General features: G+C 43.8%; 1 protein-coding gene across 8 annotated transcripts in view; it reads left to right on the top strand.

Moving 5' to 3' along the window:
* Positions 1 to 1,184: 1,184 nt before the first annotated feature.
* Positions 1,185 to 10,756, top strand: part of EDRF1 (erythroid differentiation regulatory factor 1) — a 46,252-nt gene continuing 36,680 nt past the window's right edge. For 2 of the 8 annotated variants that reach the window (XM_078434940.2, XM_081790439.1), the window contains exons 1-8: positions 1,186 to 1,841; positions 2,902 to 3,110; positions 5,005 to 5,071; positions 5,722 to 5,847; positions 6,774 to 6,898; positions 7,143 to 7,299; positions 9,676 to 9,894; positions 10,562 to 10,663. In XM_078434940.2, the coding sequence (XP_078291066.1) occupies positions 1,734 to 1,841; positions 2,902 to 3,110; positions 5,005 to 5,071; positions 5,722 to 5,847; positions 6,774 to 6,898; positions 7,143 to 7,299; positions 9,676 to 9,894; positions 10,562 to 10,663 (1,113 nt within the window). In that variant the 5' untranslated portion in view covers positions 1,186 to 1,733. Of the gene's footprint in view, positions 1,842 to 2,901; positions 3,111 to 5,004; positions 5,072 to 5,721; positions 5,848 to 6,773; positions 6,899 to 7,142; positions 7,300 to 9,675; positions 9,895 to 10,561; positions 10,664 to 10,756 lie in introns of all 8 variants that reach the window. The other 6 variants (XM_078434941.2, XM_060641212.3, XM_078434942.2 and 3 more) reach the window with 6 other exon arrangements.

The raw sequence follows: 10,756 nt of genomic DNA, 5'->3' as shown, positions 1-10,756 counted from the left end.
TGAACATTCCTGAAAAAGAATAGTTAAGCATAAGTTAGTGGTATTATATACCAAAAGAGTCACCAATCTTCCTAATGCTAGATAAGTTAAATTGCATCCAATTAAAAAAATTTTAATTTTTTAATGTTTTTATTTTTGAGAGAGCGAGATAGCATGAGTGGGAGAGGGGCAGAGAGACAGGGAGACACGGAATCTGAGGCAGGTTCCAGGCTCTGAGCTGTTAGCACAGAGCCTGATGCACGGCTCCAACTCATGAACTGCGAGATCATGACCTGAGCCGAAGTCGGACGCTTAACTGAGCCACCCAGGCGCCCCAATTGTGTCCAATTTTTTTACTGTAACAAATAACAACATATTACCCTGCAAAATAGGACTACAAATACAAAAAACGATAGCCAAATCAATACATGTTGAAGTGCCTACAAAATGTACTATAACATCTAATTCATTGTTAAATATAATTTGTAAGAATGTTTTCTTACATTTGAAAACAGTTTGTAAGTGGAGCTTCCTCAGTCAAGGACGTGTGAATATGCACATAACGGGTTATCAGAGCCTAATGTAAGCTACAAGTTAAGAGAGCCAAATAACCAGCAGGTGAAATTAATTTTTCAAAAAGCTTCCAGTATCTTACAGCAATTACGAAGGATGTGGCCGCATTTAACTACGCTTGATAGGACATTAGATGCGGAGTTTGAGCGTAAAAGAGCCTAGCATCTCCCAACTTTTCACAGGGCCCTAGCTATTTCTCTACCTCCTTGCTACTCAAAGCATTGGCATCGTCTCCTGTTAGTCCGTTAGAAATGCAGAATCTCAGGCCCATCCCAGACCTATTGAATCAGAACCTGCGTGTCCACAAGAACCCCAAGTTGTTTCCTATGCACGTTAACGCTGGAGAAAACCTTGGATCACCCCAGAACGCCCTTTGCTAGCTCCCTGGGGCCTGACAAATAGCGTGCATTCCGCAGATGCTCCACGAGTCACTAGGCAAACGAGGGACCTTGCAAAACACTGGTGAGGTGCCATCGCCTTTGAAATGCATCCCTTTAGCAAAGGCGGAGGGTCGTCCTCCCCACGGAGCCCCGCCGCTGCTACACTTGGGGCTGCACTCACACCGGCATTGTGATGCTGGGGCAGGACGCCGAGCCCCTCACCTGGGCACCGGGTCTCTCCCTCACTGGGCCTGTCTGCCCCTCGCCTGGGCACCTGCTCTCCTTCCCTGGGGCTGTCAGCCAGTTTGTAAGCTGAGGGGTCACTGACGGCTGGAAAGGCGGGAGTGCTAACACTTGGCCACTTTATCTCACGGGAGCCGGAGTTAAACGGCCACCCTCATCTCCCCGCCCACGCAAGGACGACCTCGGCGAAACTGACATCCCAATGCCCACGTCCCGAGAACTGTTGGCCAACAAAGATGAAAAGCGTGCAAGGGGTGGAGCCTGAGAATCAGATACCGCGAGAAGTGGTCTCCTGAAGAGGCTCCGACAAGCGCAGGCGCACTACAGCTCCCGCCCCTGCCGCAAAGGTGGCTGCCACTGGAGAAGGCGGAGCCGGGCCGCTGGCATAAAGCTCGCGAGATTTGGACGCGTCACCGCACCTCCTTCCGGTCAGGAACCGGAAGTGCAGTGAGCGGGGCGTCTCTGGCGCTGGCTCTGCCGTGGCACCGCGCCGCTGGGCCCGGTTGCTGCCGCGGCTCCTCGGGTCCCGTTTTGCCTCGCCTACTCTGGGCCGAGGTGATGGGGGACTCCAAGGAGGCTGGGGCCGAGTCGCCGCCGGCCGGGGCCGCTGCTCGGGGAGGGCTCAGCCTCCTGTCCCAGGGAGAATCCGAGGAACCTTCAGCACAGGTGAGTCCGCCCTGGGGCGGGACCTGCCGGGCTCCGGGGGCTTCGGGCCCGCTTCGCCGGGGAGGGATGTCACGGTTCCCGGCGGCTTCGGGTGCCTTCTCCGCGCCTCCCGGGCAGTCCCCCAAACGGAGTGGAAGCCCGCGTGTCTGTCGTCAGGTATTCGGGTCTTTGCGGGCAAGTTACTCCTATCACAAGCAGTTCTGGCTTTCCACTCGGTTGTAACCGAGAAGTGAGTTAGAGACGGTCTCCGCTCTCAAGGAGCGAACCCGTAAATACGTGGTTCCAGAATGTGACACAGTCATGCAAAGCTGGAGGGTAAAGAGAGGGTGCCGGGGGCTGGGGGGAGCTCGCCGACATGGGAAGGAGATAATCCTGGAAGGGTTGCAGAGTGTCTGCCGGGCCGAAAAGGGAGCGCGTGAAAGGTTAGTGAAATCGGACACTGAGCTTGCTTGGGGGTGTGCGAGTGAAGAGTGTTGAGGAACCCCAGCGCCTTCCTATGAAGTTAAAGGTTGAGAGAGTGTGTGTAATGAACTGACGACTCAGTTACCAAACGTTTGCTTGAAAACAAACAAACAAAGCCCCAGGGATGCCTGGCTGGCTCAGTTGGTAGAGCATTTGACTCTTGATCTCTGGATCCTGAGTTCAAGCCCCGCGTTGGGCGTAGAGCTTACCTAAAAAAAATGAAAACAAAAAAGCCCCAGATACCGTGTAACAAGCTACTTTCTAAATGATATTCAAGTGAAAGTAATACATCTTGAATAATGAGCAGAGATTTTATCAGATCTCACATTTCATTACTGTAACGCTATTGACTCTTCCTTGGTTCCTGCTTGACCACTGTCTTAGCTGATAACCGTAAACATTATACTCATTGACTTTTGTTTTTCTTTGAAATTATGTGAAAAACAGCTAAGTAAATGCTTGCGTTTCTTGCCATTAGAAACATGTAGCACATAGTCTTGTGAAGCCTGACGTGGTGGGATTTCTTTTTCTTTTTTTTAAAGGTGGCATTTTAAATTCCTAGTAGTGTCATTAAAGTTTCGTCCAATGTGTTAATTAGGGATCAGCTTTATTTCTTGGAGGCAATGAAGTGAAGAGCCGAGCTGTGGTGAAATACTCTTCTGCCCCTCCTCGAACAGCATTTGCACGCCTTGAAGAGAAAACAGACTTGAAACTCCCACCTGCCAACTGGTTGCGAGAGAGTGCCAAACTAGGGCCGGCAGGAACTACCATTCTTGGCAATAGTAAGAAAAGCAAGCCATTTTCAAGGTAAATATTAATCAGTGGCGTTTTTACCTGTCTCCCAGCAGCACCGCCCCCCTCCCCCCCAACTCTAATATTTGCTTTTTCAGTTTAATTTGTAATGCTCGTCATCTTGGTGAGATTTCCCTTTAGGAAAAGGTTGTATTTGACTTTCAAAGTCCTCTTCCCCCTCCTAGAGAGCTTATGTTCCAGTCTGAACATATCAGTTGCGAATACTTCTTTCGGGTCTGCATCATGTTCTGAACAGATCTCCGTTTTAGCCACTAAAATTCAATCAGCCGTTTTATTTTTAGCCAATCTGCCTACCTTTTGACTGTGTGGATACCAAGCATCAGGGGTGGCACCTGAGGAGGAAAACCCTTAACACTACCTAATCTGTCCTGGGGAGTTTTCATTAAATGGTGCTGGATTATTTGGTCTGAAAAAGCCTGACGTAGAAAGCCAGCATGTTGGGTGACCTACACTCTGACACTTGCTGAGTCAGTTGCTGGAAATTCTGCTGATGGTATTTAAGGGAGAGAGTGGCCTGGATTCTTACAGAGAAACCTCTACTAACATGTAGACTATTTAATGTGTAGGATTCTCTTATTTTTCCTCTCTGTGATTGAACCTAAAATATGTCCATATAACATACAGCAAGAGCCATAAATGCATTAATACCTAATGAGTTCTGGGGCGCCTGGGTGGCTCGGTCAGTTAAGAATCTGACTTCCTGATTTTGGCTCAGGTTATGATTCCCTGGTTAATGGGATTGAGCTCTGGCTCCACACCCAGCCCAGGGGAGTGTAAGATCCTGTCTCCCTCCCCCGCCCCCTTTTGTCCTTCCCCCTTCTGGATTTCAGTCTCAGTCTCTCTCTCTCTCTCTCTCTCTCTCTCTCTCTCAAAAAAAAAAAAAAAGAAAAAGAAAAAAGAAAACCTAATGAGTTAGTAGTTTAGAAATCATCCTAATGCCTCAGAAGGTAAAAGTTATGTTTGCAAAATGTTGCAGCATTATTTATACTAGCAAAAAGTTGGGAGTAGTCCAAATACCTTCCTCTAGGAGAACGACTTAATAAATTATATGTCAACACAATTAAATATTATGAAGTGATTTAAATTTTAGTTACATCGATTGTGTGCAAACAGTGCGTTGAGTACTTTATATGTTTATCTCTTTTAATTCTCAAAACAGCCCTTTGAGTTAGGTTCTGTTAACTGATTTTTAAATGGAAAAACTGAAGCTTAGAGAGGTTAAGTACTTGCCCAGCCTGCATGGTAAATCATCAGCATGTGAAATGAGGTGGTCCTAGGTAAGTATTCTGAACCTCTGCCGCTTACTAACTGAAATGTGGCGACCTCAGCTGCTGTTCAGACTTAGAGATTATCGATGTGCCTCACGTGGTACCTGACACAACATTTTTTTTCTTTTCTTCTTCTGGCTGAATTAGTGTCAGGTTCTGTTTTTTTTTGTGTGTTGTTGTTGTTTTGAAAAAGTAGTTTTGATTGTATATCCCTAGCAACACAATCCTAGAGACTAAAATCCTGATAAATGTTTCTGTTTATATTTTTCTTATCTCCCCACCTGAAAAAGAATAGTATCTTAAAGTGTTTTTGCTTGGAGGTTTTTTGGGGATTTGTAATTACAAAAAAAAAAATTAATTTTTTTCTAGATGTTTCCTATTGCTTCTAACAATTATTACTATATTCTATCAAATCTAAGATGTGATTCTTAAGTCATATCATTGTTCTGTGTACCACTAAGAAGGAAAGGCTACTCCACTCTAATGGCTGTAGGCAGACTGATTTCAGAGATGGTAAAATGTGGAAAATGTGTATCCTGGGAGTGATGAAATACTGTATTGTAAACTCCTACTTATGTCGTCATGGGCATGACGGTTGTGGCCTTTGTTCCCCCCATTAGCTTTGGAATGGCGTACGACTTTATTGATTCTGTGGGAAATGATGTGGACGTCGTTTCTGACTCTGAAGTAAGTGTCTTTATTGGGGACTGTAGTTGGGGTGTTTATGCCCGGGATTTGTAGCATGCTGTGTTCCGTAGCCTTGAAAAATTACTGGTGAAATAAGGTACAGTTATCTGATTATCGAATATCTCTTTTGTTAATAAAGTCATGCTCGGCCACCTCTCCTTTCAGAAAGGAAGGAGCAGCGCCCAAAACACTGGCAGTGGCAATATAGTGATATTGGTGGTTGTATTTTTATAGTAGCAAGTATAGGTGATTATAGTGTTTGGGATGATTTATATAATGTTACCAATTGAGAATTAAAAATGGTACTTAGAATCTCCCACTCCTTAGTTGGGCGGTTTTATTTGATATGCTGAAAGCCTAGGTCCTTGCGAAAGTGTGACCTACACCCTTAACTTTAGGGAATTCTTTTGTGTAAAAATTAAATCTTTGTCATTTACATTAACGTAGCATGACTGGTAAAGTGTAGGTGATTGTGTTTGTAAAGCTCTGTCTTCTGTATGTTTGTATTTAGCTCTTCGTGTCCAGTACAGTTTGTATAACCTTAGGGGAATGAAGTTTATTATGCTTTCAAACCATGAAGATTTGAAAGAGCTCAAGTCACACTAATAAGGTCTTTTTCTTAAACTATGTCTTCTCTTAATTTTTCAAAGAACATAAAAAAGCTCCTGAAGATTCCCTACAGCAAATCCCATGTGAGCATGGCCGTACATCGCATCGGAAGGACTCTCTTATTAGACGAGTTAGATATCCAAGAGCTCTTTATGAGATCGTCTCAGGTAATACTTTTTTGTGGAAAAACAACCATTAAAGCATTATTTTAATCCAAAGAAAGGCTTGGGTGGGCACGCAGTCCAGCACTTCGGCAGCTAAGAAGTAAGATGTTGCACAGAATGTAAAGAAGCTTTACTAAAGAAAAAAATAGAAAAGAGAGTGAACGAAGAAGAAACTTCCTGGTAACCAACAGCCAGGAATCTTGCAAGGAAAAGGGAGGAACCCAGTGAAGAAAGTTGTGAAAAAAATGGAAATTTAAGGGAATAGTTAAAATTTTTGAAAGATCCTTTGATGTCTCCATTGAAGAGATTCTCATGAAACACGACTGCCAGGAAATGTGAAAAAGGTTAGAAGTTCTTCCAATGAAGACATAGTTATTGGAATTAATTGGTTTGCTGAAAGCAGAGCTTCTCAAACTGTACCTTGATAAATGCCTATTTCCAAACCCCCCATGTGTTGATGGTGGATACTTTTTATGTAAAGCGTAATAGCAATGTTTCAGTTTCTCAAGGCTTGCGGTCCGTTTCTGTACTCGGACTGTTGGCCGTTCAGTCTGTACGTGTATGCTTGCCGCTGGTCAAGCTCTCGGGACGTGACAGTAAATCACAGTGGTCGTTTGCTGGCAGCTTAGAGTTTTGGTGTTGCAGACACATACACAGATAATTTCAGTGTGGCATACACACCAGGGCTTATTCCAGGTACCGAGGAACGTGTTACAAAGAAGAATCGCTTGTCTTAGCCTGGCTCACAGAGAAGAGAAAGACAGATTTCCCAAAAGAGGTGATGGACGTTGAGTCTAGAAAGATAGTGTTTGAGTATGTGTTTAGGAAGTAGCATTCAAAAAATAGAGTATTTCCTGTAAAAGAGTAGCGGGTGACAAGTTGTTTTGACTACAGGTTTGCTGTATTTCTCGTTTTCTCTTGTCACTCAGACCGGTGACTGGACGTGGCTGAAGGAGTTTTATCAGAGACTTATCGATCAGAAGTGGCAGAGGAAGAAGAAGAGCAAAGAGCACTGGTATCAGAAGGCTATTCTTTCCAAGTTTTTATATTACAGGTACTTGGCGACTTGTTTGCATTTCCCTTAAGGAAGGGGAAACTGATCCGAAATTTAATTTTAAGCTCGTAAAAGTAATAATTGAACTTTTGCAACTGGGGTGTTGTTGACCTTGCAATGTCTTGTTTTCCTTTTTGTAACGGGATTTATACTTGATCGTGGACTTTGGGTTTTAAAAGCTGGTAGACCGTTCCGTGAGGTTAACTTTAGTAACAGTGCGATACTTTTCTTTCCGACTGGCCAGTATCAATGGCGATGGAGCTGCTCAGCCCGTCCCCTCTGCTGCGGAACAGCAGGGACCGTCCAGTTCAGATCAGGCCACTGACTCCGATGGGGCTTCCTGGCCCGCCCCCTTTGAAATGCCTTCTTCAGTCTCTGAGGATCCCAGTGCTTCCAGTCAGGTTAGTTAGTCCTTAGATGTTAATTCAGTAAACTCATTTAAGAAGACAAAACCGGTGATCTTGTTAATAAAAATAGATGAATGGGAGTAAAAAAAAAAAAAAAATGCTCTAGTTTATGGCCTAAAGTTAATTAGGAAAAATACCTTTTTTAGACTCTCAAAACAGAATCTACAAAAAATACTATGAATGGCTAGATCAAATTTTTTAATTCAAAAGATTTCAAAATTTTTACCAGCATTTAAAGTAGCTTACCAGTATGTTTATCAGCACCAATTATCTCCTGGAAGTCCTAAGAGTAGTATGTAATCTGGTATATCTTAAACTTCAGATTTATAATAAATGCCTGTCAAATATTGAGACTCACAGGACTGTTTGTAAGTGAATACTGACCTTCTTATCTTAACTTGTAGATTGTTAAGCGTCAAACTGCCCTTAGGATTTCCTGGAGGAAGTTCCTGAGACTTAACCTGCGTTAACGTTGTAAAGCTTTTAGAAGGAAGAGAGAGTAGAGTGTTTTGTGTCTTATTTTCTGGGATTCTTCTTACTTCTTGTTTAGTCTTTTTTTACCGTGTCTTATCAAAGAATAAGGTAACTGCAGAGATGTAAATTGTGCATGTCTGTTTTTAGGAAAATGTACTGACAAGGTTGAAGAAGATAAAGTGGGATTTTTAACGTGGTCAATTGTGTTTTTTCTCTTGTTCTATACTGTCAGGTATTGAACGTTATTTGTCCAGATTGGTGCTATCCTCCCAAACTATAGGGTACAGGAGGCAAATAGATTTAACTTGATGTGAGTTTTAGTAGGTTTTAAGATGGAGAAAGCTAATTAAGCTATGTAACGTATTTAAGTTTTTTCCAAAGGCAGGCAAGCTATAATGAAAAGGAAGGAAATCATTACCGTGCAAGTTCACATGGTGCTGACCTCCAGGAGGTGAGGGTGTTGTGTACATGAGAAGGGGCTGGGTGCTTCGTGCCGGCAGGGTCCCATGTTCTGACCTGGGTAATGATTGCATGGGTATTTTGTCTGAGAGTTAGTGCTTCTGCCATCGGATTTCGTTTATGCACTTTCTTGTATGTGACTGTATCACACGGACAGAGTTTTTAAAAACTCATCGAATGTCCCTTGACTTCAAACCCCACACGTTACAAAAAGACCACGTAACGGAAATACCTAACCTGCCACCCATCTGCTCGTCTCCCAGCCTCCTCATTCTGTCCTTCCCTTGTTTAAGGCTCACTGTGAAAAGTCAGGGAAGCTTTTGAGAATCTACAGACTTGTGTGTGGAGGAAGCGAACCGGCATCTGCTTAATGCCTTTTACGCCGCGTGCTCTGTGCCGTGTGTACGTGCACATTTTTTCCATCCTTGGAGCTTTGTGTGTATTAAGCGTTGATGGTACCGTCTTACAAAGAAGTAAACCAAAGTTTGTGCAAGAGGATGTTCGCCCGCGGTCACAGCTGGTGAAATCTGAGTGAGGATCTAAACCCTGAACTTCTGACTTCAACCTTGCGGCAGCACCCCACACGGCCTCCGTGTGCTCCACGCGTGTTTAGAAGGGCCCTGGGAGCAGTAGGGTTATCCGATTATCCTGGCAACGGCACGGTCCTGAGCACTGCCAGCCTGCCGTAAAGATATTCTTTGACAGAGCATTTGATACAATATTACACTGCCTGAATTTCAAATTTAGAGATTTTTGTTTGTGAGTTCTTGTTCCCAGAACGAACCTTGCTAGTTTGAGGCCCGTGTTAAGCAAGGATGGAGCTAAATAGGTGTCTGGGTGGCCTTGGAGCCAAACTTTGATTGAGAACGTTAGAACCCAGAGCCCGGACTCCCGCTAACGCTACCACCTGACGAGTACAATTTGGGGATTTGGTCCAGAGGTTGGTAACTTGTCTGGATAAACAAAAAAGTTTTGAACTTCTTTCGGGACTCTTGAAAGAGATTACAAGACACAGCAAAAGCAGTGGAGGTTCTCCCCCGCTCCCACCCCACCCCAACCTCACTGCGCTTGTAGTCGAGTATACGCACTTCCCGGGCAGGTGCTGAGCCGATGAGCACACACGTAGGTCAGGAGGTAAATTCCTAGAACAAGCCGTGCACGTGGCACGTAAGCTTTCCGATCTTGGGATCTGTGGCGGCATTGACGGTAATGCTTGAGGCAGTTGTCCCCAGTGGTTGAAATTTGAGCGGTGGACCGAGTTGCCAAAGGTTCCTCTGCCTCAAATTTTTTTTTTTTTTTTTAAGAACATATTCCACAGATTGTATTAAGAATAAAACGTATTCAGAGATTAAAGAAGTTTGAGAACATTGGGTTTTATAGAGGGGAAGTTGATTTTTCTACTACAGAATCTCTTAGAGGCTTTTTTTTACATAATAGGCATTGGTATTCTCCAAAGTCAAGCCCGTAGTGAGCGGCAGGCTTCAAAGCATCCTCTGGAAGTTCTTCACCGAGTATCCTAGGGACTCGTATTCTGTGAAGCACACATTAGACAGCAAAACTAGAGGCTGTTCTGATGACGATGTCTCCAGGATAATACGGCTGAGGGTCGCCTGGCTGGCTCAGTCAGTAGAGCATGCAACTCTTCATCACGGGGTTGTAAGTTCAATCCCCATGTTGGGTGGAAAGATTACTTAAAAAAAAGAAAAAGAAAAAGAATATATATATATATATATATATATATGGCTGAGGGTGTTTTTTTTTTTTTTTTTTTAATTTTTTTTTAACATTTGTTTACTTTCGAGAGACAGAGTGAGAGCAAGGGTGGGGCAGAAAGAGAGGAAGACCCAGAATCCAAAGCAGGCTTTAGGCTCCGAGCTGTCGGCACCAAACCTGACACAGGACTCGAATTCACAAACCATGAGCTTATGACCTGAGCCGAAGTCAGATGCTTAACCAACTGAGCCACCCAGGCGTCCCATATGGCTGAGGTTTCTTAAATATTTTAAATTCAGTAGAGATGGGGTGGGCTGAAAGAGCAGTGGTATTCAAATTTATCCAAAAAAGAGAAAAATGTTAAACCTTTGAAAGCTGCAAACAATCTTTAATCTTTATTTGAGATCTAAGTGTGATTGGCTTATTAGAATAGCTGTAATACTTAAGAGCTGAAGCAAGCCACCCAGTGGTGAGAGTTAATGATTTGTAGTAGCTTTAATTCACAAAAATAGATTTGAGGTTTATGTTTTGAATGTTTAGGTAATACTCTTTAGGCCGTTTGTAAGAAATGATGGCAGCGGAGTCACTCCTATCCTTGCACTTTTCACAGGGAAGTGAGCCTCTTGAACCCTCATACATAGTGGGGCATGTGGCCTCAGCACCCAAAGAACAAAACCTGACTACTTTATTCAATGACGGGGAGAACAGTCAGGTATGCTTTCCATGGTGTCCGAATCGAGACACCTAATCCCCAGTCTACTTTGCCATTTAAAAACTGGTCTGAATTGGAATTTGTAGGGGGAAA

Source organism: Panthera onca, chromosome D2, assembly GCF_046562875.1.
Source record: "Panthera onca isolate mPanOnc1 chromosome D2, mPanOnc1 haplotype 2, whole genome shotgun sequence".
NCBI classification, from domain to species: Eukaryota; Metazoa; Chordata; class Mammalia; order Carnivora; family Felidae; genus Panthera; species Panthera onca.
This window is presented reverse-complemented; position numbering and strand designations above follow the sequence as displayed.